This window comes from Mandrillus leucophaeus, unplaced genomic scaffold, assembly GCF_000951045.1.
Source record: "Mandrillus leucophaeus isolate KB7577 unplaced genomic scaffold, Mleu.le_1.0 Scaffold69, whole genome shotgun sequence".
NCBI classification, from domain to species: Eukaryota; Metazoa; Chordata; class Mammalia; order Primates; family Cercopithecidae; genus Mandrillus; species Mandrillus leucophaeus.
Window position 1 is genome coordinate 92,410 of NW_012107474.1, and position 26,006 is coordinate 118,415.

Sequence of the window (26,006 nt, forward strand, 5' to 3'; positions counted from 1 at the left end):
GCAGGCACGTGGGCGCCGAGGTGCGGGGGCGGCCACCGGTAGGTGGACGGGGAGCAGCTTTGGGGGCAAGGGAGGCCCAGCCTGCCAGGACTTGCCAGCCCCTGTTGCCGCCGGGCTTGTGTCTAGGAAGTTCGCGTAAGTGGTGTCTTGTGACCCAGCTTTCGCACGTTGCTCTCCTGGCCAGTCTGACTTAAGAGATGTTCCACGTGGGTTCAAGGGTGTTCTTAAGCTGCGCCTACCGGGTTGAACTACAAGGTGCTTATCTGGTGCTTTGCTGGAGGCGATCAGGGGATTCCGGCTTCTCCCACTGCTTGTTGATGGCTTCGGGTAGAGTACGAGCCAGCAGCCTCAGGCGGTGGGCCTTGACCCAGCTGGCCCCGGCTGGCATTTCCAGCTCACTCCTGGGACAAATGCTGCTTCCTCCGCAGACTGCCACGGGCTGCCTGTGTTCCCCTCACCAGCTCGGGTGGGCTGCTGAGCGCCAGCCATCTGGCTGCGGTGAGGAGCGTGCTTTCCTTTGCTCACATTTGCTCTGCCTCCATTTCTCTCTCCGTGGGCTGGTGTTTCCTGGCATCCCTGCGGTTGCTGTCCTCCTTGGACCTGGTTCCCTCTTCTGCTTCCTGGGGACCCCGTGCCCTTGGGATCGGACTGGCTGTGTGTTACATATGGTGTTTCTCTGGAGTCGTTTTTGAATTTGGCCAAATTTCCCTCTGAGGTTTCTGCTTTGAGTGGCAGCTGAGAGCGCTTTCCGCGGCCGAGTCCGTGAGGTGCTCCTGGGTGGGTTGCAGTTGCCTGGAACCCCACTGGAACTGTGCTGTGTGGTGGGGGCTGCAGCCCCCACCCTCCTCCAGGGAAACCCCCGGCCCAGGACCCTGTGCATAGCCATCCTTCCTGACCTGCGGCCCATGCCCCGTCCCCAGCTGGTCCCTGTTGGGTGCCCTTCTCTGGCATCCAGTCCTGCTGCCCCACGCCCGGCCCTGCCCTCACGTCCTGCCTGCCTTCGGGCCTTGCCCACCTTCCCACCTCCCTGTTCAGAGAAGCCTCCCTGAGGCTGTCCAGGTGTAGATTTGGGCGCAGCTCCCTGCACTCTGCCTATGCAGCCTGGACCCCAACCACGACCTGTGGAGAACAGGGCCGACGCCAGGCTCAGGCAGCGGGAGGCTGTCCTCGTGTCAGAGCCGTGGCCGCCTGACAGATGACACCTCCCTGCTGGGACCATTGTGGGGGCCCCTCCCCCAGCAGCCTTGTAAGTGGGTCGCAGGTCACAGCTCTGGGCAGAGCCTCCCTGCTGTCTGCCTGCCAAGGCTGAGGAAGGGGGAGTAGGGGCCATCGAGGAGGTGCAGGGAGAGGAGCAGGAGGGCCCTGGGTGGGTGTTGGGGAGTGTTCAGGCTCCACTTGGACCCCGTGGTCTGCCAAGGGGGAGCTCTGCACTCAGTCCCTCAACTAAGACCAGGAGGTGCCGGATGAGGCCCCGGCCTGCAGAGCCGGTTCCTGGTGGAAGAGGAGCGTGAGGTGGGTGAGGCTTCTAGGACACCCAGTGCCCTTTTCCAGAGAGCCGTGGGCTCTGGGGAGAGCCTCTTTGCTGCCTGTCTACCATTTTGACTCTGGGCTGTGGGCAGGACCTGTGCCCTGGCCAGGGGCTGGGGCGGTCATGCCCCCGCGCGGCCTCCTGTGTCTGGGGGTCAGGGGTCCCTGAGGTCCTAGGAGGGCCCCTGCCTCTGAGCCGCTTCTTTCGGAATCTGCAGGGGTTCCCTGGGCTGGCCCTGAGGAGGAGCCTCCCCTAGTCAAGCAGGCCGTCAAATGGGGCTGTTTGATGTCCCCAGGACATTGCTGTAAACACAGTGCAGAAGCAGATGGCCGCCCTGAGGCTCTCTGTGACCCGGCATGGTCACTCAGCCTCCTGGCGCCTGACCTACCCTCAAAGAGTGTCCAGGAATGTCCTGAGCAGGATGGAGTGCGGGAGGGACCTTGGGTGCCTGGTGCTGCTGGGACCACAGCCTTTGGGTCAGCTTGGTCTCCATGAGGGTGCAGGCTCCGGGGTGCGACCTCAGGGTGCCCTGAGGTGGGGTCTCTGGGCAGCCTTCCCCTGAGCCCCTGGGAAGCTTCTCAGCATGCTGGCCTGGCTGCAGGGTCCTATTCCCCAGCTGTTCACAGTAGCCGGTGGCCAGACTCCGAGCACATCGGGCCACACATCTTGGGTGTGCCAGACACGAGGCTGAGAGGCCCTGGGGAGGAGGCGTGGCTCGGCGCCGCACCCCTGTGCTGACCCACGGTTTGGTCTTCTCCAGTGTGGCTGGCAGGGGCTGAGGTCACCTGGGGCAGCATGAGTAGGGCTGTGGGGTTGCTGGTGGTCAGGCCTGAGTCAGGTGGGGCCTACTGGAGGCCCGGAGTCCAGCAGGGCCCTGCTGGCCCACCTGGTACCAACCTCCAGCAGATCTGAGGTGGGGTCTGGTGGGGCCTCTGGGCAGGGCCACCTGCTGAAAATGCACCTGGGCCCCAGGGGAGGCTCCAAGCATAAGGTGGCTCCCACATCAGTCCCCAGGGAGGGGCAAGGCAAGCGGCTTGGCCCTCACGGGAGTGGGGCCTCTTCCTCTGGACTGTGCCCAGGTGAGCCCAAGTGTGCCTGCAGAAGCCCTGGCCCCTGCCAAGCCAGCTGGGGACATTTGGTGCCTGCCTGGAGTAGAGTCTGGGGCAGTGCCCTCTGACCTTGTCCTGTAGGAGGCAGCACCCCCAGACCCATGCCCAGCTCCACGTTCCCATGGAAGGTGGATGTGTGTTGAGCCCACAGGCACAGAGGCCAGGCCTGGAGTGTCCACCGGCAGCTCAGTGGCCAAGGCTGTGGAGCTGGGTTCCCACATAACATGTGATGGAGGAGGTGGGGGTGGGCAGGCCGACAGCCTGTGCTCCCCCTCCTGGGTGGGTGCAGGACGGCTGCAGGGGTGCTTGTCCCCCTCCCTGCCCCTGGGTTGGAGCCTGGCCTTAAAGACCTTGCTCTGGGGACTAGTGTGAGATGGGAGTGCGCAGCCCAGGGCCCTCTGCCCTTCCCCACGCCCTCTCTTTCCCCTTCTTCCCTTTCCTGTCTTTCTTCCCCTGCTGGGTTCCCCACAGTCCCTCCCACGAACCTGCTGTTCCTGATCTTGCTCTTCCTTTCTGTGCCTTCTGTTTTTGTCTCTCTCCAGCAAGGATGGAAGGACCTTGTGTTAGTGTGAATGTGTTACGGGTTACAGCTCTGTTTTCCATATTGTTTAAGATGAAATAAAACCATGTTTTTATGCTATTAAAAATAGAGAAGCTGGCTGGGTGTGGTGGCTCACGCCTGTAATCCCAGCACTTTGGGAGGCCAAGGTGGGCGGATCACCTGAGGTCAGGAGTTCGAGACCAGCCTGTCCAACATGGTGAAATCCCTTCTCTACTAAAAATACAAAAATCAGCCAGACGTGGTGGTACGCAGCTGTAACTCGGGAGGCTGAGGCAGGAGAATTGCTTGAACCTGGGAGGTGGAGGTTGCAGTGAGCTAAGATTGTGCCACTGCACTCCAGCCTGGGCGACAGAGCAAGACTGTCTCAGAAAAAAATAAAAATAAAACTAGAGAAGCTTAGATGAACAGGATTGTTAATAACGATTCCTTCTGTGGCTACTGTCAGCTTTCTGCAGGCAAACACTCCCAGGCTCCTGGGACGGTCGGGAGCCAGAGGTCCCTGTTCAGAGAGGACGATGCAATGGGACATGGGACAGGGGCATGTTGGGGAGAGAGGTCACACCAGGCAGTGTTGGGGTAGGAAGCCGTCAGCAGCCATGACCTCGGGCGGGCTGTGTCCGCGGCAGCCCCAGCATTGCTAATGCCTAGTGGGGCGCCCGCCCGCCTGTCCGCAGGTCACCAACAAGATCACGCCGGTGCTGTCGTACTCCTACCTGGCCGTGCTGGTGCCCGTGTTCCTGCTCACCGACTACCTGCGCTACACGCCGGTGCTGCTGCTGCAGGGGCTCAGCTTCGTGTCGGTGTGGCTGCTGCTGCTGCTGGGCCGCTCGGTGGAACACATGCAGCTCATGGAGTTCTTCTACAGTGTCACCATGGCCGCGCGCATCGCCTACTCCTCCTACATCTTCTCTCTCGTGCGGCCCGCGCGCTACCAGCGTGTGGCCGGCTACTCGCGCGCTGCCGTGCTGCTGGGTGTGTTCACCAGCTCCGTGCTGGGCCAGCTGCTGGTCACCGTGGGCCGAGTCTCCTTCTCCACGCTCAACTACATCTCGCTGGCCTTCCTCACCTTCAGTGTGGTCCTCGCCCTCTTCCTGAAGCGCCCCAAACGCAGCCTCTTCTTCAACCGCGACGACCGCGAGCGGTGCGAAGCCTCGGCCTCGGAGCTGGAGCGCATGAACGCCGGCCCGGGCGGGAAGCTGGGGCGCGCGCTGCGGGCGGCCTGCGGGGACTCCGTGCTGGCGCGGATGCTGCGGGAGCTGCGGGATAGCCTGCGGCGGCCGCAGCTCCGCCTTTGGTCCCTGTGGTGGGTCTTCAACTCGGCCGGCTACTACCTGGTGGTCTACTACGTGCACATCCTGTGGAACGAGGTGGACCCCACCACCAACAGTGCACGAGTCTACAACGGCGCGGCCGATGCTGCCTCTACGCTACTGGGTACGCGCGCCCTGGTCCCCGAGGCTCCCCGTTCACCCCCTGCCCCGTGGATCCTTCCCCCGGAGGCTCCTGCCACCTCCCCCTGCCCCGTGGATGCTCCCCCCGGAGGCCCCTCGCCACCTCCTCCTGCCCGGTGGATCCTTCCCCCGGATGCTCCCCCTCCCCACCCCCTGCCCCGTGGATACCTTCCCTCAGAGGCTCCTGCCACCTCCCCCTGCCCGGTGGATGCTTCTCCCGGAGGCTCCTCGCCGCCTTCCCCTGCCCTGTGGATCCTTCCCCCGGAGGCTCCTGCCACCTCCCCCTGCCCCGTGGATACCTTCCCTCAGAGGCTCCTGCCACCTCCCCCTGCCCTGTGGATCCTTCCCCCGGAGGCTCCTGCCACCTCCCCCTGCCCCGTGGATACCTTCCCTCAGAGGCTCCTGCCACCTCCCCCTGCCCGGTGGATGCTTCTCCCGGAGGCTCCTCGCCGCCTTCCCCTGCCCTGTGGATCCTTCCCCCGGAGGCTCCTGCCACCTCCCCCTGCCCCGTGGATACCTTCCCTCAGAGGCTCCTGCCACCTCCCCCTGCCCCGTGGCTACCCTGCCCCACAGGCTCCTGCCACCTCCCCCTGCCCCGTGGATACCTTCCCTCAGAGGCTCCTGCCACCTCCCCCTGCCCCGTGGCCCCCCAGGGCCGCTGCAACGCCCCATCCTTCCCGTCTCAGGTGCCATCACGTCCTTCGCCGCCGGCTTCGTGAAGATCCGCTGGGTGCGCTGGTCCAAGCTGCTCATCGCAGGCGTCACGGCCACGCAGGCCGGGCTGGTCTTCCTTCTGGCGCGCACGAGTAGCATCTGGCTGTGCTATGCGGCCTTCGTGCTGTTCCGCGGCTCCTACCAGTTCCTCGTGCCCATCGCCACGTGAGTTCCAGAAGGGTGGGGAGCCGGGGGTGGGCAGGCACCAGGATCATGCCCTGCGCTTTGCGAGGTGCTCCCATCTTCCCGTCGCGCCCCAGCGACTGTGCCAGTGCTGGCCCCGCCAGCCACCTGGAGCTGACCAGGGTCCCCGCTTGTCTCTCCCTGGGACCTGGGGCATCCCTGCCTGTGCCATCCAGCTGCTACCCCAGGCTCTCCGCGCTTCTCTCTGAAGCCTGCTGGGCTTGCTGCCCTGCTCCCAACCCCATCCTCCAGGCCCCATCCAGGCAGGAGCGGGAGCATGCACCTGTGTGAGTTCATCCTCAGCTTACACTCACACCAGGCACTCACACCACACACACACACACACACACACCACACGCTCCCACATGGACACACACCACACACTCATGAACACACACCACATGCTCACAGATGGACACACGATACAGACACACCACACTCTCACATGGACACACACCACACACATGAACACACCACACACATATGGACACACCACACACGTGAACACACCACACACGTGAACACACCACACACACACAGACATGCACCACACACGCGAACACACCACACACGGACACGCACCACACACATGAACACACACACGGACACACACCACACGTGAACACACCACACATATACGGACACCCACCACACATGAACACATACCACACTCACATTGACACGCACCACACACGTGAACACACCACACACACGGACACACCACACACATGAACACCACACGCTCACACATGCACATCCACCACACGTGAACACATACCACACACTCACCAATGGACACTCACCACACACTCTTACCACACGTGCACACATGGACAAACACTACACTCACACATGGATATATCACACATGGACACACCCACACATTGACACACCTACCACATACTCAGACCACACACACTGACACACTCAGACACTGACCCTGTGTGCTCACACCCGCCCCTGCCTCCCTGGACCTGCCCCCTCTTTCCTGCCAGGTGGGAGGACTTTGGCCCCAGCTCCCCTTCCTGGGCCTCCACTCCAGGGTGGCCTCCGAACTCTGTCTCCCTCCCTCTGTGGGTCGTCCTCCTGAGGCTTACGCTGGCCACGAGCCTGTTGAGCTGAGAGCGCCCTGCCGACTCTTGCATTGTGCCCTCTGCATTGGTAGCCTCATCCCTGCAGCATTCTACCTGGATGTGCCCAGCCGCGTACTTCCCCGTCCTCCCCACACGCAGGCAGCAGTCTCCTGGCATGGGCAGCCCGGCCCACCCTTCTCTCCTGCCCCTGCCATACTTGGGGCCCCTTTTGCTCCTGTGTGGCCGCCCTCTCCATGCTCCCTGAGGCCCACGCAGGGCTCTTGCTGCCCCCAGCTCCTGAAGGCCCCCCTCCCTGACCTGCCAGCACGGTGGAAAGGGCCAGGGCCTCTGCTGATGTGCTGTCCCATTGCTGCATCCAGGGGGACAATGCCTGAAAGGTTTTAGTTACAAAGTCATTGATGCCCATCGCAGAAAATCCAACGCGGTGCAGCAGTGTGCAAAGCAGAAAACCGCCATTTGCTACGGGGAATCCCAGCATTTTCTGCTTGTCTGTGTTGAGTTGATGTCAGACACAGACGTAGGTGGTCACTCCAGGTCATGAGTGGTGGGCCTTACAACCCATCCCCAGTCTGTGGGCAAAGTCACCATTTCCATTTTTCTTACAACAGAAGAACGCTGAGATGAATGCCCTTCTACCTACATTTTTCTATCCAAATTCTAATAATGGCCCTCAGGTGGATTCCTGGAAGGGGAATGGCCAGGTTGGAGAGTCTGTGCTTTTGAAAGGTTTCTGTCGATATTGCAGGTACCCTGCAGGCTGGCATGCGGGCTTTCTCCCCATCAGGATGATGGAGCGGCCTTCCCACCCTCCCTGAGCCTCTGATGGACCAGCTGGGCTCCCAGCCTTTCCTTCACAAGAGCGGGGCTGGCCGGCCTGCTGTGGACTGAGTGGCCCCTGTGTGTCTCCTGACTGTGTTGGGACTCACTTTCCTCTCTCCTGAGCTGGGGAGCGCTCATCTGTATCATGTATTCTCAATCACCTGTGCCCCCATCATGCCCCACACTCGTTTGCCTTTAATTCAACTCCCAGTGTTTCTCAGTGTCCTTGGAAGCACCCTGGGGGCTGGCCTACCCAGCGCAGCGTCCAGAAGCTCGTTTGTGCTGGGTTTTCCCTGCTGTTCATCTGCCCTTTGTCCTGCTGACCTGCTCACCGGGACCTCTGTGTGCTTCTCGTCCTCACTGCCACCCGCCTGCCCGCCCCCCTATCTGCACTGTCCCCGCTGTCCCCCCATCTCCAGTGCCTGGCAGCACAGACACCTCTGTCCTTCTCTAAAGAGTTTCTGGCATTTTTGTTTATTTTTTCTTCAGGTGAACTTTAGGATATTTTTTTGTCCAGTTCTTTTCTTTTCTTTTTTTTTTTTAAAGCACTTTGCGGATTTTAATTGGAACTGCATCTGAAGACTAGTTTCTCTGCAGAGCACCAGAAGCCTTGTATGTCACCTCTCCATGTCAGGAATATGGTGCCTTCATTCCTGGACATGTGCATGCCACTGCCCACTTCCAGGGCTCGCGGTAACCGGCTGCCACTCACCTCCAGGGCCTGCCCTGCCTGGCTGCCACTCACCTCCAGGGCCCACCCTAACCGGCTGCCACTCACCTCCAGGGCCCACTGTATCTGGCTGCCATTCACCTCAAGGCCTACTCTGCCTCCAGGCCCACCCACCTCCCACCCAGCTGCCACTCACCTTCAGGGCCCCCCTACCCGGCTGCTGCTCATTTCCAGGGCCTGCTCTGTCCAGCTGCTGCTCCCTCACCAACTCTGGTTTCACTGCTCTTCTAATTTATCGAACATTTAACCATGAAAGACTTTCGTTCCAGACTTTTCTGTCTGTGCCCAGGGGTTCTCTTGATGATGATTTTCCGAGCGTTTTGAGATGCCTGTGACCTGGTCCGTCCCAGAGCTCACGGGAGCCCTTCTAGGCATCTTGTTGAGTTTGTGTTTTGTGACACCCATTGTACAGGTTCAGCATCCCTAATCAAAACAGCCAGAATTCGGCCGGGTGCGGTGGCTCACGCCTTTGATCCCAGCACTTTGGGAGGCCGAGGTGGGCAGGTCACCTGAGGCCAGGAGCTCGAGACCAGCCTGGCCAACATGGTGAAACTGTCTCTACTAAAAATACAAAAATTAGCTGGGCATTGTGGCGCATGCCTGTAATCCCAGCTACTCGAAAGACTGAGATGGGAGAATTGCTTGAACCCAGGGGGCAGAGGTTGCAGTGAGCTGAGATTGTGCCATTGCACGCCTGGGCAACAGAGTGAGACTCCATCTAAAAAATAACAATAACAACAACAAAAAAAAATCCAGAATTTGAAATACTCCAAAATCTGACAGTTTTTGAGCTCTGAAAAGACAACGCAGTGGAAAATCCCACACCTGACCTTGTTTGACAAGTCTCAGAACACGGTCAAAAGTTTCTTCATGCACAGAATTACTCCAGAACTCAGGGTGAGGCTCTGGGCAGTAGCATCCCCTTTGGCTTGCAAATGTCTGTTAGGTATTATATAAAATCACCTTTTGACTGTACGTATACCGTGTATATGAGCATAAATGAATTTCATGTTTAGACTTGGGTTCCATCCTCAAGGTATCTCCTTATGGATATGTGAATATTCCAAAATCCAAAACCTCTGGCCCCAGGCATTTTGGATAAGGGACCCTCACCCTGTACTGAGCCAGGGGGATGCAGCACATACCAGAATGGCCCCTCGAGGGTGGGTGGCCTGGGTGTTGGCTCCTGCCTGGGAGGGGCGGGCATGTGTGGGAGAGATGGGGGCCTGATGGGGGGCTTATGCGTGCCCTGGGACCTCATGGCTGCCAGGCGAGTCATGGGCTGGTGGGAGCCGGGCTGCAGGCTTTTCGCTGTTGCTGCTTCTCGTTCTCCCAGCAGCGCCTGATCTGCCCGCTCTTCCTGTTCAGCTTTCAGATCGCATCTTCTCTGTCTAAAGAGCTCTGTGCCCTGGTCTTCGGGGTCAACACGTTCTTTGCCACCGTTGTCAAGACCATCATCACCTTCATTGTCTCGGACGTGCGGGGCCTGGGCCTCGCAGTCCGCAAGCAGGTGAGCCCATTTCAGGCCTGCATCCTTGGGGAGGGAAGCTCCTTGTGGGGACATTGCCAAGGCCTCCTGGTGCCCTCCTGATGTGGAATCCACTGTGGGCCGGTGGCACACAGTGTGCGCCGGGGGCTTCCGGTGGGACACACCAGGCCAGCGAGAGCAGGAAATGAGAGAGACCCCAGCAGGGCTCAGTTGTTGTGGGTGGGAGCCTCCGTCAGGCCCTGGGCCTTGTTGGAAGCGACTGAGCCTCTGCTCGCCAAGGCGGACCTGTCCTTGTCTCTGTTCTCGGCCTGTGGCTGCCGGAACTGGGTGTCCTTGAGCCCTGGCTAGAGGCCACGTGAGCTTTGTTCTCTTCAGGAAGGAGAGCTGAGCAGAGCCACTCAGCAGCGTTGGCATACAGGCTTCTGCGGGTGCCCTCCCCTTCCCCACCTCTGGCGGGCCTTTGCTGCTTCTAAGAGGAGCTGAAAGACACACATTTAACTCCTGAGGGTCCCAGCCAAGGCTGGGTCTCCAAGTGAGCTGGACACAGCCATGGTGGGCGTGGTGTGAGAGGTCCTCCCGGGCTCCTCAGGACTGCCCCGCCCCAGCCTGCAGCTAGACAGATGCGCTTGGCGGGTGGGACAAGGGCTTTGTCCACCTACGGCCCAGGTCTCACTGGGCAGGAGGACTGTCAGGGCTGGCCCTGATCCTCTGAGGGTGCCGCGTCTGTTCAGCCTCGGTGACTCTGGAGCTCAGGATGAGGCCTGGGCAACAGCAGGCATCCCCTTCAGCTTGCGAATGCCTGTTAGGTGAGGGTGGCTGTTGCTCACTCATCGAAATGCATCCTTCAGCCCAAGAGTGTCATTAGGGCCAGTCCACACTGGCAGGCGACGTGGCCCCGTTCCACAGAGCCCTCCGGGTGCAATGCCCCTGACCCAGGTGTGAACACTCGGGGCGGTGACCCTCCGATGGGTGGGGGTGAACACTCAGGGTGGTGACCCTCTGAGGCCCGGGAGTGAACACTCAGGGTGGTGACCCTCTGAGGCCCGGGGGTGAACACTCGGGGCAGTGACCCTCCGATGGGTGGGGTGTGAACGCTCAGGGCAGTGACCCTCCGATGGGTGGGGGTGAACACTCAGGGCGGTGACCCTCTGAGGCCCGGGGGTGAATGCTCAGGGCGGTGACCCTCTGAGGCCCGGGGGTGAATGCGTCCAGGGTGGACACAGCCTCCTGGTGGCCGGGCTGGTCTCAGGTCTACAGAAAGGGGGCCCAGAAGGCTTCTGTTGAATGCATGGCCCCGGGGGGGTCGCTGGCAGTAGTCCAGCTGGCCTTGGAGGGGCTCCAGCACCCCGTAGGAAGTCCTCCCCATTCTTGGAGCCCCTAGTTACCTCTGTCCCCAGACAGCGGTGGCTGCCAGCGTGTATGGGCAGGGAGGGCCTGTCCCAGGGAGACTCCAAGGGCCCTGCGTGGCTCCCGCCAGGCTGGGCCTGGCTTTTGACCTGCCTCTGGGTGCTGACTGCTTCTGACTACTGTGCCACCCCCCACCTACATCCCTCTGTGACTGCCTCTTGTTCAGCCCCTGGCAGCTGGAGGGACAGATGCCTGAGGGCCCTTTAGGGACCCTGTGCGTGTGCTCCCCTGCAGCTGCCCTGTGGAGGGGACCCCTCACAGTGGACTTCTAAGGGCCCATGGGGGCTTGGTGCAGGGGGTGGTGCAGTTCTTCCCGAGAGGGCTGCTCACGAGGAAGCCCTTTCCCTTCCTCAGCTGGTCCTTGTCCTGGTGTGGCCGTGGAGGCCGTGGGGAGATGGCTACGGGGAGGTGGAGGCAGGTTCTGGCCTGTGGCTGCCTCTTGTCACATGGAGAAAAAGCACACGGACTTTTCTCGAGCTGGTTTGATTTCCAGGTTAAAAAGTAACTAGTGGGGCATTTTGCTCATGGCTAGACATCCTGTTGGGTCTAGAGGAGGTGGTGCCGGCTCATCTTGGCCCCCTGCCTGTTACTGGGTGCCAAGTGTCCACTCTCGCTCCTCCAGCATGGGGAGAACAGCTAGAGGAGTTCAGACTTGGTTGCGGGTAGAGTCTGGAGACGGGTGGGAGCCGTGTTGGAGCATGGCGGGGCAGACAGGCCTGGAGCTTGCCTGGGTTTGCCTGCTTTTTAAATTAAGCTTTATATTTGGGTAATCTTATATTCACATGCTGTTTAATAAATAATACAGGGAGATCCATGTACCCCATACCCAGTTTTCGCAGTGGTCACATCTTACAGTTCTGCAGCACATCACAACCAGCATGGTGACAGTCGGGATCCAGAACATTCTGTCCCCACAGGGATCCCTCACGCCGCTCTTTACAGTCACGGCCCACCCTGCTCCCAAGCCTCACCTCCTCTTTAACCCCTGGCAACCACTACCCTCTTCTCCACTTGTATAAGTTTGTCATTTCAGGAGTGTTCTGTAAACACAGTCATGCATCTGTCTCTTATACACATCTAGATGTGTATAAGAGACAGGACGGGGTTTCACCGTGTTAGCCAGGATGGTCTCGATCTCCTGACCTCGTGATCCGCCCGTCTCAGCCTCCCAAAGTGCTGGGATTACAGGCTTGAGCCACCGTGCCCGGCCGGATTGTTCATTTTTATACTCTTGAGTTTTAAGCATTGTTTGTGTACTCCAGATTTTAGTCCTTTGTTGGATATATACAGTTTGCCGTTTTTTTCAACTCTGTAGCTTGTTGTTTCATCTACTTAACATGGTCTTTTACAGAACAAGTATTTTTTAACTCCCATGAGGTCTGATTTAACAGTTTTTCCTTTTATGGAAACTCTTTGCCTAGCCCTAAATTCAGAAGATTTTCCTTAAATTTCTTTTTTAAAGTTTTGTGTTTTTACATTTAAGTCTCTGATCAGCTTTGAGTTAATTTTTGTATAAGATGTGAAGTTTAGGTTGAGGTCACTTTTTTTGGCCTGTGTATCCATTTATTCCAGCATCATTTGTTGAAAAGACTTAGCTCTCCCCATTGAATTACTTTTGTACCTTTGTCAAAAGTTGGGCCTATTTATGTGAGCCTGCTTCTGGGCTCTTTATCCTGTTCCATTGAACTATGTGTTTCCCGTTGTACCAATGTCTCACCATCTTGGTTATGAAGCTTTCTAGCAAGTTTTGAAATTGGATGGACTGATTCCTCCAACTTCTTTTTATTCAAAATTGTTTTGACTATTATAGTTTCTTTGCCTTTCCATATACATTTTAGAGTAATCTTGTCTATATCTACAAATATTCTTGCTCAGATTTTGTTGGGAATTGCAATTAAGCCAGTATATCAAATTGGGAGAACTGACATGTTGACTGTGTTGTTTTCCAATCCATGAACATGGCATATCTTTCCAATTATTTAGATCTTTGATTTCCTTCAGCATTTTGTAGTTTTCAGCATATGAGTACTGTGCATGTTTTAGTTTATGCTTTTTTTAAAGTAAATCAAACCGTATCTTGAAATTTGTTATCTGCATTAGTCTGTTTGGGTTGCCATAGCCAAATATCACAAACTGGCCGACAAACAGCAGAAATATATTCTCTCACAGTTCTGGAGGCTGGAAGTCTGAGATTAAGGTGTTGGCAGGTTGGTTTCTCCTGATGCCTCTCTTCTTGGCTTGCAGATGGCATTTTCTCCCTTTGTCTTCATATGGTCTTTTTTTCTGTGTGTGGTCCTCCCTGGTATCTGGTTTTTTTTTTTTTTTTTGAGATGGAGTTTCCCTCTTGTTGCCCAGGCTAGCGTGCAATGGTGTGATCTTGGCTGATCGTAGCCTCCTTCTCCCGGGTTCAAGCAATTCTTCCTCAGCCTCCCGAGTAGCTGGGATTACAGGCATGTGCCACCATGCCTGGCTAACTTTGTGTTTTTAGTGGAGACTGGGGTTTCTCCATGTTGGCCAGGCTGGTCTCACACTCCAGACCTCAGGTGATCTGCCCGCCTCGGCCTCCCAAAGTGCTGGGATTACAGGCGTGAGCCACCATGCCTGGCTAGTGTCTGTCTTCTTATAAGGACACCCAGTCAGGTTGGAGTAAGACGCCATCCTTATGACCTCATTTAACTGTAATTACCTTTTGAAAGGCCCTATCTTCAAATGCAGTGACATTGCGGGTTAGGACTTCAACATATGAATTGGGGGATGGGTTCACAATAGTGAACCCAATAGTGAACCCAATAGTGTATACGTGTTCATTGCTAGTGTATAGAAATATAGTTGATATTTGTGTGTTTATCTTGTATACTGCAATTTTGCTGAGCTGACTTATTAGTTCTAGGAGGCTTTTCTGTTTTTTGGTCTTTGTTTTTTAAATTCCTTGAGATTTTCTATGTAGATAATTATGTCATCTGCAAAAATTTCTTCCTTTCTGATCTGTATATCTTTTATTTCTTTTTCTTAGTGCACTGGCTGCAACTTTATTAATTCCTTATTTCTGCTTACTTTAGATTTATTTTGCTGTTCTTTTTCTAGGTTCTGGAGGTGAGCTATTGATTTGAGACTTTCCTCTTTTCTAATTTATGCATCTAATGCTATAAATGTCCCCACTCAGTACTGCTTTAGTTGCATCCCACAAATCTTAATAGGCTATGTTTTCATTTTCATTCAGTTCAGTGTGTTTTTTGATGCATCATTATCTCAACTTTTGTTTAATTTCCAAGTGTTTTGAGATTTTCCTGTTATGTTATTAATTTCTTTTTTGATTATATTGTGATCAGAAAACACATTCTATAATTATTTCAGTCCTTATAAATTTGTTAAGATTTGTCTTATGACCCAGAATGTTATCCGTTTTGATATACTGTGGACACTTGAAAGAATGTATATCCTGCTTTCGGGTGGAGTGTTCTGTAAATGCTGATCGGATGCTGTTGGCTGATGGTATTGATTTCCTCTCAGTTCTTGTGGATTTTCTGTCTAGTTTTATTATTATTGAGAGGGGGTATTGTGGATACCCCTAAGTATAATTGTGGATCTATTTCTCCTTTCAGTTCTGTCATGTTTTTGCTTCACATATTGGTAGCTCTTTTGTTTGTTGCATACGCGTTTGGGATTGAAATTTGTCTTAGTGGACTGACCTTCTTGTCAATTGTGTAATAGTGGATTATATTATGTCCTTCTCTGTCTCTGGTCTTTTTTTTTTTTTTGCTCGGAAGTTTACTTTACGTGACATTAATATAGCCACCCCTGCTTTCCTTTGATTAATGTTTGCATGATACATCTTTTTCCATCGTTTTACTTTCAGCCTTCCTATCTTGGTATATTTGAAGTGAGCTTCTTGTAGACAGCACGTGGTTGAGTCATGTTTTAAAATCTACTTTGCTAATCTCTGTCTTACAGTTGGTGTATTTAGACCATTTATATTTAATGTGATAATTTGTATATTAGGGCTTAAGTCTGCCATTTCGTTTTTAATTTTTCATTTATTCTCTGTTTTTAGTTTCTGTTTACATTTTTTCAGCTTCCAGTGGGTTACTTGTACATCCTTTAGAATTTTGTTTGGTTTATCTATTGTGTTTTTGAATGTACTTAGTATAGCTTTTTTGGTTGCTTTATGTATTACATTACTAGTTTGAGTGAAGTATAGAAACTTTGCCTGCCTTTATGTCACTTTATCATCTCCCGCTTACAGTACAATTACCTTAAATATGTTCTCTACATACCTTTAGTGCTACATAAGAAAATATTGTAATTTTTTGCATTAATCATCAAACATATTTTAGAAAACTCAAGAAGGAAAGTCTGTTTTATTTACCCATAATGTTGCCTACTATGGTATTTCCTCTTTCCTGTTATTTCAAGATTCTTTCCTTCTTTAGTAATTTCCTTTCTGTTTAGAGAACTTGTTTTTTGTTTTTTGTTTTTTTTTTGCCATTATTTTAGATAGATCTGCTGGTTATGAATTTCTTCTCTTAGTTTTTCTTCATCTGACAGTGTCTTGATTGCTCTTTTATTCTTGAAGGATGTTTTCACAGGATATAGGATGTTGGGTAGACTGTTCTTTTTTTCAGCCTGTGAGAAATGTGGTGCCCCTTCCTCATAGCTTTCAGGATTTTTGATGAGAAATTAGTGTTATTCAAATTGCTTGTCCATGAAGGGTCATTTTTCTCTGGCCACTACCAAGATTTTTTAATTTATTTTTATCGTTAGCTTATAGAAGTTTGAATATGGTATGTGTTGGTGTGATTTTGTTTGGGTTTTCTGTTTGGGGTTTGCTCAGCTTCATGAATCTGCAGTGTACGTCTCACCAAATTTGGGAATTTTTCAGCCATTATTTCCTAAAGTGCTCTTTGAACCCCACTCCTTTTCTCCTCTTTTTCTAGAACCCCCGTGTCACAAATGTTAGGTTCATGTTATGAAACCCCACAAGGAATGAGACTTCGTTCATTTTGTTTTCAGTCCATTTTTTCTTTTGTTCAGGTTGGATAATTTATATTGTTCTACCTCCAGTTCACTGATCATTTCTCTGCCTCTTCTATTTTGTTGAGATGATTCATTAAGTTTTAAAATTTTGGTTATTGTACTTTTCAGTTCTAAATTTTTTTTATTTCTCCCATTTCTTTGCTGAGACTGTGTTTTTTCATTTGTTTCCAGCATGTTTGTTATTGTTCACTGAAGCATTTTTATGGTGGCTGCTTTAAGATCTTTCTCAGCGAATTCTACCATTCCTGTTGTCTTAGTGTTGGTGTCTATTAATTGTTTTTCAGGTTGAGATCTCTGTGGCTTAGTGTGCCAAGGGACTTTTTAGTGAGATGCAAGCATTTTGGGTATGATGTAATTTCAGCATCCTGTCGTGGCTGACGCAGCTCCAGCAGGTCAAGTGGGGTGTGCACCTCGCTACAGGGAGGAGGGGTGGAAGTCCAGGCTCCCACTCAGCCTTCGTGACACCTGAGCGAGGGTGGGTGGCTGGGTGGGGGCTCCTTCTTGTTGCCAGGCAGGGATGGGAATCCAGCTCCCCTTGTGGTCCCCTTGATGCCCCTAGGGTTGGGACATTCTCATTATTCCTGGGTTGGGTGAAAGTCTGGACTCCCTGCTTGACCCCCTCAGATACCTCCCAGCATGGAGGGGGATGGGCACCCTCTTACTACTGGGCGAGGATAAGAGGCCACGCTCCCCACATGGTCTTCGCTGACCCCATGGGGCTTCGGGGTGACAGTCTAGGCTTCCCTGTGGTCTCCGCTGACTCCTGTGGGTGAGGGTGGGCGTCTTTACCAGCCAGTGGGAGTGAAAGCTGTAGTGCCCACTGGTGGTGTCTGACACTACCCTGCAGGGGACTTGGGGGTCCTTGTTACAGGCTGGGGAGGGTGAGGGGTCCTTGCTGACGTGGTGGGTGGAGCCGAGGTCTGGTGTCTGCGGGGAGCAGGGCGATTCCTGTCAAAAGGTCTTTCCTCATGTTGGGCTGCCCCTTCCCTGGGTCTTAGGCCAGAGAGAGCTGCTTTCATGGGCTCTTTTTTCTGCATCTGTTGGCATTTCCAGCCTGCTGCCTTCTTCAGTTTCAAAATATCTGAGGCGAAAAGAAAAGGCCCCAGGGAGCTCTGCATGGCACAGCTCCCCAGACCCCACGGGCCCGGCCGGTCTGCCTGCCTCGCTCCCGCTTTCAGAATCTTCCCAGGTGTTTATCTCAGTGTCTTGGGTAGGAGAAGAACAGGGAGAAGTGTGCCAGCCCCATCTTCCTGAGTTTGCTTTAAAAGCAGTTTTCCTGGAAGGGTGCCGGTGCCGACGGGCTGCAGGGATTCTGGCCTGCGGGCGTGGAGCGGGGGCTTCAGGGGTCTTGTGCGGGACTCACTGGGCTCTGCCCACAGATGTCCTGAAAGCACTGCAGCCTCCTGAACCCTCTGCACCTCTGGGAATGATCAGGTCCCTCCCTGGTGTCCCAGGGACATCTCCAGTCCCTCCTGCCCCTGGCAGCTGTGAGAATCAGGAGAGATGTGGCCACTGCTGGTGCCGCTCCTTCTGGTCATTGTAGCACAGCTTCCACTGCTGAGGTGGAGACGGGCTTCGTGTGCAGGCTGCTGAGGGGTCACTCTGGGCGTGAAGCCCTGGGGAGTAGCTCCCTGTCACCCGCTGTGGCTGTCCTCAGCCTGATCTGCCAGGCGGGACATTCTGGCCCTCATGGGCATTCTCTTGTTGTCTCAGCACCATGGACGGGCAGCAAGCAGCACCAAGCAGGGGCCTCAGGAGCAGACACTGCAGGCCATGCAGAGCCAGGCCACCTGCCAGGTTCTGAGGGGTTCTTGGGAAATGGTGGGAGCCCCTCTTAAGGCCTGTGCCAGGCCGTGGCGGGAAGGGGGGCTGTGGTGAGCACTGTGGCACCTGCTCCTGGGGCTGGCCTCTGGCTGCTGTGCCATGTTCAGGGTCAGCCTCTGAGCTGGAGGAGGGTGAGCCTGGGAGCAGGCATTGGTGTGTAGGGTGCCATCATCCCAGCCGGGCCCTCCCCACCCGCCTCACCTGCCTCACCTGCCTCACCTGCCTCTCTTTCCAGTTCCAGTTATACTGTGTGTACTTCCTGATCCTGTCCATCATCTACTTCTTGGGGGCCATGCTGGATGGCCTGCGGCACTGCCAGCGGGGCCACCACCAGCCGCTGCCCCCGGCCCAGGACCTGAGGAGTCCCGTGGAGGAGAAGGCAGCACAGGTGCTGAGTATGCAGGACAAGGGCCTTGGAGGCCTGCAGCCAGCCCAGAGCCTGCCGCTCTCCCCAGAAGATGGCCTGGGGACTTTGGGGCCAGCCTCCCTGGAGCAGAGACAGAGCGACCCAGCCCCAGCCCCGGCCCTGCAGGCAGCTGGATTCCTGAGCCCAGTGACAGCCCGTTCTGCCTGCACTCCGTGCTCCGCCCAAGCCTCAGGCCGTGACGCTGCAGATGAGACCTGTCCCCAGCCGGCTGTCCATCCTCCTGGTGTCAGCAGGCTGGGTTTGCAGCGTCATCCAAGTGACAGTGTTCAGAATGTGAACCAGTGACTCTCGGGGGCCTCTGTGGTAACTTTGCAGGTGACCCTCGGTACGTCCCTGTGACCCCTGCCTCGAAGGTCACTTGCCTTAGCCACAGAGGCCTCTGCTTATCCTGCTGGCAGGTCCCCTGGGATTCCCCCCACCCTGTGCTGCACTCTAGCGGTGGCCACAGCCTGCTGGCGACACTCAGGGAAGCTGCCTGGCCATGCTGTCCCTGCGCTGTGCCCCGCAGGCTTTGGTTGCTGTAAGAGGTGGGTGGTGGGCTCCTGTGTCCACCCGGCCTCACTGGCTCATGCCCCTTGCGGGGCTTGAGACAAATCCTCTGTGCCCCTCTGGGCTGGTGAAGTGGTCTTAAGATACCAGCTCAGGGGACACTGGCCACACAGGAGTTCTGAGCCCTCTAGGGCAGGGTGGGAGCCTAGGCCCCTGGGCATAGCTGAGCTGTGACATTGCTGGTCATCCTCGGTGCTCTTGCGTTTTGGAAGATGCTCTGCTTTTTTTTTTTCTCTCTTTTGAGACAGAGTCTCGCTCTGTTGCCCAGGCTGGAGTACAGTGGCGCGATCTTGGCTCACTGCAAGCTCCACCTCCCGGGTTCACGCCATTCTCCGGCTTCAGCCTCCCGTGTAGCTGGGACTACAGGCGCCCACTGCCACGCCTGGCTAATTTTTTTTTGTATTTTTAGTAGAGGCGGGGTTTCACCGTGTTAGCCAGGATGGTCTCGATCTCCTGACCTCGTGATCTGCCCGCCTCGACCTCCCAAAGTGCTGGGATTACAGGCGTGAGCCACCGTGCCTGGCCCTTTTTTTTTTTTTAAACTGACATAGAATGAAGAACTGCACGTGGCTTCTCTGTCTCTGTGGAAAAGCCATCTCAGGTTGGCGGCAGACGCATCCTCATCAGAGGGGGTCAGCGGCTCTGGTCCTCGGAACTGGTTCCTCTCCCCCACCCTAAGGGCAGCCCTCCATGGTCCTGTCTGTCCTTCTGAAGTGTGTCCATCCTGACCTGCAGGTCCTCAGCTGCTCCCACGCTCATGCCAGCCCGGAGAGGACTGGTCCCGATCACTGCAGACGTGCTGGCCTTGGTGTGTGCGGGGCTTGCCTGGGCTGGGGAGCCGTGGGGGAGCTGCCTTCGTGGGGGGCGCTGGGGAAGTATGTCCCAGCGGCCTGGGGGTGTAAGGAGCGCTAGTGCCTTTCCCACAGGTGCCGGACCATCTGATGTGATGTGAACGCTCTTCCCACATACATCAAACATACTTGTTACGTGAGTGTGCACAGGGCGTCTGATTCTGGGCCGGCCTGGCCTGGGGGTTGAGGGTCGGCAGTCAGTGAGGAAGCCAGAAGAGGCATCCCAGCCTTCTCCCCACTCAGGGCCTTGGTGCCCATGGGCTGAGCCCCCCTACAACCCTAGTCAATGGCCATATCCTGCAGGGCCTCTGCCACATCTCAGCGGCCCTGGGTGAATGGCTGGCCGCTCACCAGCTCCGCACAGAGAGCTGGGGACAGAATCTCTGGCTGGGGAGGGGCCGCTGGAGCTGCTGGACCCTGGGGTCTCCCGAGGTGGCTCAGGGGAGCAGGCGTCTTGGGGTACCCTGGGTTGAAGCAGAGGCTGCACGTGGAAGATGGCCCGAGTCAGCGGATGGTGCTGGTCAGACAGGGCCGTGGTCCTGGGCGCATCCAGGGGCCCTGTCACGGCCACCCTGGGGACCCTGCTGGGAAGGGTCTGCACCAGCCATTTCCTGGGCTCGTAGATCTAGCAGGATGTGATGGGTGGAGGTGCCATGGGCCAGAGCGTCACTGGGGAGGCCCACGCTGTCATCAGAACCCTCCCCCCAGTGCCTCCCCCACCCAAGGGCTTGCTCCCTCCGCATCCTGCTCACTGCACGCACCGCCTGCCTGCCTCTGAGTCCTGCACTCACCTGGCCACCAGGACAGGGATGGCTGTCAGGATGTGGTGCTCCCGGGAGCAAGCCAGGTGCTGCTGTGAGGAGAGACTTGAGAGTGTTGGTGTGTGTCCACACACCTGTGCAGGCCTGTGTGCCTGTGTGCACTATGGATGCTCCTGCACACCTGTGTATAACTGCACACCTGTGTATGCCTATGCATGCATACCCCCATGTAACTCCATGTGCACACTCGGGTTCTGCCAGTGGGGCAGTCCAGGGATAAAAGACTCCTGAGGACTCCTTTTGGAGAATTGTGTCCTTCCTGTGACAGTGAAGGCTCTTGCAAACCAAGAGTCAGTGTAAAAGGTCACTTTTATTTACCTGTCTGAATTGGCTTCACATCACACACAGTTATAGAACCAGCCCCACCGGTTTCGTCGCAGTCCCGAGGCAGGTATGTGCTGGCGTGCTGTGGTCAGCCTGGCACTGCCCTGAGTCCACTTGTCCCTCCACACAACGAATGACTCTGGTGTCGATGCTGCCAGATCTCAGGGGTGGCTGCGACAGAGGACCTCGTCGCACCTCGTGGCTGCTTTGTTCGCCTGCAGGGCAGCCTGTGTGCACCCCGGGTGTCCCCTTCAGTCCCAAGGAGGGTAAGGATGTGGGTTTCCTAGGAGACAGCCGATGACTGCCCTGCATCTGGAGCCAGCCTGTCCATGGGCAGTACACAGATGGCAGCTCTTCCCCACTGCCCTGTGCGCTGGCTGCTGCATGTCCTGTGCCAGCCTCAGCCTCTTCGACGTGGCCTTGTTCCATCCTGGCACTCAGCTGGACAAGTGCTGGCTGAGCCAAGTCCCAGCCGGGGGCATGAGATGGGGGCCCTGGATGGGAGGCTGCCAGACCCCAACTCACAGGTCCCTCGTATCTCCCAGCTTGGACTTGGCCAGCGTGGAGCTGTCTGCTTTGGATGTATCTCATGGGTCATTTGGGAGGCCAGCCCCAGGCTCCTGTGCGTGGTGTTGGAGGACAGGCCAGAGCCGGGGGTCACAGTGGGCCTCTGAGCTTGGAAACCTGCTCCCGGCTGGGGTTGCTGTGAACAGCCCAGACCTGAGCAGAAGGGGCTGCCCCAGCCCCAGGGACCTGAGCCTCCCTCCCATCAACCGCAGGGCAAGCACACCCTGGAGGAGAGCCCAGGTGGCCCTGTGCTGAGTGTGGCCTCAGCTCCCATTGCCTCACGGGGCCCGTCTGCTACCAGGTCTGGGTTTTGGGCTCAGAACGGAGGTGCTAGGTGGGAGATGAAGTCGGCGCCTGCCGGGGTGAGCACAGCTTCCCAGAGGAGGAAATCCTGGAGAAATCAAGCCGTGGTCTGATTCAGGCAAAGAGGCTGCACAGGGCATGATACTGCAGCCTGCCTGACCCAGGCCGCGCCAGCTGGGCTCACAGCTCGGGAGAGCTGGGGCAGATGAACGTCAGCAGCAGGCTTCCATTTTAAACTTTTAAAAAAATACACTCTTTGGCTTCCTTTTATTTCTTGAGGATTACATGACACGTGAACTATACAGGAAAGTATGGCCGCCAGGTCCTGGGGCCGGGGGCTGGCCGGCCGCTCCCTGCCCACAGTGGGTGCTTCCTCCGAGCCGCCCGTCCTCTCCGGCCATCCGCATCCAGGCGGCGGCTACTTGGAGGCAGTCATGAAGCTGTTCTCGATGCAGAGGACGATATACGCGTGGTGGCAGCTTGCGGCATTCTGCCCCAGGAGCCTGCCCCCCAGCAGGGAGGAGGCCTGACCTGTGACTGAGGGAGACTCTGTCCGCCACGTCTCGCAGTAGCTCTCAGTCAGCCTGCGCCCGCTGGGGTCCGAGCCATGCCACACGCTCTTCTGGGGCCTGTAAGACGCGCCAGGCCGTCAGTCACACCCAGACCTGCTCCGCTTAGGGCAGAGGCCACCCCCCAGGCAGGAAAGGTGGAGGCAGGAGGCCAGCCCCAGGGGTAACGGGGCTGCAGAGGCTCCCACAACCTGGAGGGCCACGTGGCCTCCCTGCTGGCTGCCTGTGGAGGGAGCTATATCTCCCAGACTGCACCCCATGCTGCTTCTGCCAGACACCCACAGCAGAGGGGAGAGGGCCCAGGGCTTGGCCTGGCTAGGTGGACCCGGCCCTCATGCCTGCTAAGCAAAGGCTTCCTGTGGCTGCCTCGCTAGGAAGCAGCTCCGCCTCCTGGGCTCCTGGCTTCCGGCCTGCCCTGTGGCCCGGCCCAGCCCCGCCCACAGCGCTCTTGTCAGAGACCCTTGGCAGGTGCATCTCCGTTACAGCAGATGGCCAGGCACTGCTGGGGACACACTGTGTGGCACCCCGAAACACTCCTAAAAGCATGAGTGTTGCAAGAATCGGGGCGCTCATGTGGGGAGGGCACAGCGACATTTGGGATGAAGCGTTCTGGACACTCTGGAAATTTCTGTCAACATTTTAAGGGCACACGTGCTCGGACTCCGTGTTGTCCTCTGAGGAGTTTATTCTCGGTGAATAAACTCACTGCGATGCCTACATGGCTGACCACGGGTTTGGTGACATCCTGGGAGACGTGGAGTCTATGTGCCATGGGCAGAGGGCCGGGGGCGCTTAAAGGCGTTCTTAGAACTACATTCCTCTCAAACACACACATGCTAATGATTACTTATCAGAGCAGTTTTCATTTTTCTCAATGCTCTTTTGGATTTTATAATTTTTAAGTAATGAGCATGTGTAAGATCTGTCCCCAAGCTCAGGGGGAACTGCTCTTAGGAGCAGTGGGCACACGCCTGCCCATCCATCCATCCATCCTCCTGCCTGCCCACCTGCCCGTCCGCCTTCCCTGGCTGGGGCTCTCAGAGCTGCTCACACGGCACTGGGAACCTACCAGGTGGGGTGCCTCAGGACGTCCTTGCCGTCAAAGGAGAAGATGCGTGCCCCGGGCTTCAGCGGACCCTCAGAGCCTGCGAACAAAGCCTCCCAGCTGGGAAACAGCAGCTCATCCTGGAGGAGAAACCGTGTGTGTGGGTGGAGGGGCTTCTGCAGCCCTGGGCACGTCCCACTGGTGAACGAGCGCAGGGAAGCCAGGCCTGGCCAGGCAGCCTCTGCACACTCCAAGAGGCCTCGGCTAAGGCAGGGGACCCTGTCCCTTCACGCCAGGCTGTAAGAGGGTGGGGAGCGCCAGGCTGCAGCTGCCTGCTCCCAGTCCTGGACCCTGGGTCTGTGACGACTCTGCTGTTGCTTCTGGGAATGTGGTCCTCCCCAGGGCACCCAGAAACAGCCCAGTGCACGAAAAGGAGCCACAGAATAAAGCAACATGGAGGGGGGTGCTGTGGCAGAGGGGCCACCAGGCCGGGGGGCACTGGAGGCCCAAGGGACGGTTCCTGATTCCAGGCTTGTGAGGCCCGTCACCTGTGTGGACACTCGGGCCAGCAGCACAGGAGCCTCTGAGAGGCACTGCTGGGGGAGTGGGGGTCAGGGGACCACGTTGGGGGCCTCATGGGATGCCCTGGGGGAGGCGGCAGCGCCCAGGGATGCAGAGGCCCTGACCTGAGCCTCGTGGGATGTGACCCATCCGGAGCCTGCCCTGAAGTCACCAGCCTGGGTGGCAGTGTCCACCATGGCGGCCTCCAGGGGTCCTCGAGGGGAGCCCCCCGCTGGGAGTTCCCCCAGAGGTCAAGTGGGGGCCGAGGAGCCCATGCCCTCAGGACTGGACTGACCCACCTTGAGGTTGACGATGGGCACGGCTGCGCGGTCGGCACGGCGCACGATGCTGTACAGGTCCTGCAGCCGCGAGGACAGGAAGGCACGGAAGGTGCCCACCAGCCCCACGGCCCGTGCCTGCTGGAAGCACTGGAAGTCGGCCCCACGGATGCCCCGCATGCCGCCTGGCAGTGGGCTGTTGAGCGCAACCAGGTGGAGCTGTGGGGAGAGGGGCACATCACGGGCTGTGTCCCCTGCTGCGCCCTGCACCCAGGCCCTGGGCGCCCCACCGCGGCCCTGCACCTGTATGGACAGGTACGGCCAAGGCAGGCTGAGTGGGAAATGCCCAGCGACACACTGAGGGGCCGAGGCAGCAGCCCCCATACCCTGCCGGGTCAGAGCAGCCCCAGGCCACGTGGGTGCCCCCAGCTGCCTCTGTAGGCGGAGACACGCCGGTTCCTCAAGGACGTGATAGGGGCTGCACTTTCATGACCGCTGCTTGGCCACCGGAGGGCAAGTCCCAGGCTGAGCCACCAGACATCCACCCATGGCCGAAGCCTGGGACCCCCAGCAGCTCTGCAGGGGCTGGGTCCTCTTCTGCTGCCCCGAGAGCCGAGGGGCTAGATGGAGCCAAGCCCACTATGGGGGGCACTCACCACGGGCTGGAAGTCGCGGTGGGTGTGGGCGGGTGGGCTCGTGGGGAGCGCCGGACGCAGGTGCACGTAGGAGCTGTGGTGCGGGGCTCCAGGGTAGGGCTGGGGCTCGGGCAGGCGAGGGGGGCTGGCCAGGATGTCGTCTGCCCGCCAGGGCCTTGCGGTGGGGTGGGGGAACTCCCGCCGGGGGTAGGCGTTGCTGTCGTGCAGCTGCACCACGGGGGGCTGCAAGGCAGCCACTTCGTTGTCCTGCAGGTGGGAAATGCAGGGCCTGTCGGCAGGAGGTCCCTCCGCTTGCCCCTCCTCCATCTGTGTCCTCCTCTGGGCTGTGTGAGGGGCTGCGCTGCAAGCTGGCAAGCAGGGCGCTGTGCCGCCAACCCTGGAGCTGCCCTGGGCTGGGGGGCAGGAGCAAGGGCGGGGAGTCCTGCCTGCTGTGGCGCTGGATCGTGGTCACCTCTGCTCAGGCCCCCAGACCCAGCCGTGCACAGAAGCCGTGGCCCTCACTGACCACGTGCCCTGACCTGCCCTCTCCTTGCTGTGGCTCCAATTTAGGGCCCCTGACCTCAGCGTGGCGACCTCCGACCTTCTCATGTCCCTGAGCCCTTGCTCTGTCTCCCTCAGAGGTGACCTCCACCCTAGAAATCCCAGCCCCCAGGTCTGCACCCCAGTCCGATTCCCCTGATTCTGTACCTTTCCCCACAGCCCTGAGCCCCTCCTGACCCAGCTGCCATCCACCTGCACTGCGTCCACATTGCTGTCCCCACTGTCCGCTCCACAGGGCCCGGTTGTGTGCTACCCAGGGCAATATCCATGGCCACCCGGCACACAGGAGGGGCCGTGACTATTGACTGGCTGAATGAATGAATGAATGAATTGGCAAATGAGTGAGAGCAGACTGGGCTGAACCCTGTGAGGAGACCAGCTGTTGCAGAGCCCAACACTGCTCCACATCAGGCTTCACTCCTGAGCCAATTAAGGAGTCATGACCTGTACTCAAGGAGGTGCCAACAGCAGCTGGACGCAACACTTAGGAAAACAAAAATATTCACCCAGCTTTGCACCATCCATACACCCACCCATCCACTCACCCACCTGTCCACCATCCATCCACCCA

At 57.1% G+C, this 26,006-nt stretch overlaps 2 protein-coding genes across 2 annotated transcripts in view; one reads left to right on the forward strand and one right to left on the reverse strand.

Moving 5' to 3' along the window:
- The window catches only part of SLC19A1 (solute carrier family 19 (folate transporter), member 1), a 28,966-nt gene extending 9,818 nt beyond the window's left edge, over positions 1 to 19,148 (forward strand). Inside the window, exons 4-7 of the mRNA XM_012002471.1 lie at positions 3,874 to 4,633; positions 5,337 to 5,529; positions 9,559 to 9,700; positions 18,180 to 19,148. Coding sequence (XP_011857861.1) covers positions 3,874 to 4,633; positions 5,337 to 5,529; positions 9,559 to 9,700; positions 18,180 to 18,656 — 1,572 coding nt within the window. The 3' untranslated portion in view covers positions 18,657 to 19,148. The remainder of the gene's footprint in view (positions 1 to 3,873; positions 4,634 to 5,336; positions 5,530 to 9,558; positions 9,701 to 18,179) is intronic.
- A 2,867-nt stretch (positions 19,149 to 22,015) lies between these two features.
- Positions 22,016 to 26,006, reverse strand: part of COL18A1 (collagen, type XVIII, alpha 1) — a 70,726-nt gene continuing 66,735 nt past the window's right edge. Inside the window, exons 37-40 of the mRNA XM_012002594.1 lie at positions 24,896 to 25,141; positions 24,261 to 24,458; positions 23,425 to 23,540; positions 22,016 to 22,415 (exon numbers count right to left, since the gene is read on the reverse strand). Of these exons, the coding sequence (XP_011857984.1) occupies positions 22,205 to 22,415; positions 23,425 to 23,540; positions 24,261 to 24,458; positions 24,896 to 25,141 (771 nt within the window). The 3' untranslated portion in view covers positions 22,016 to 22,204. The remainder of the gene's footprint in view (positions 22,416 to 23,424; positions 23,541 to 24,260; positions 24,459 to 24,895; positions 25,142 to 26,006) is intronic.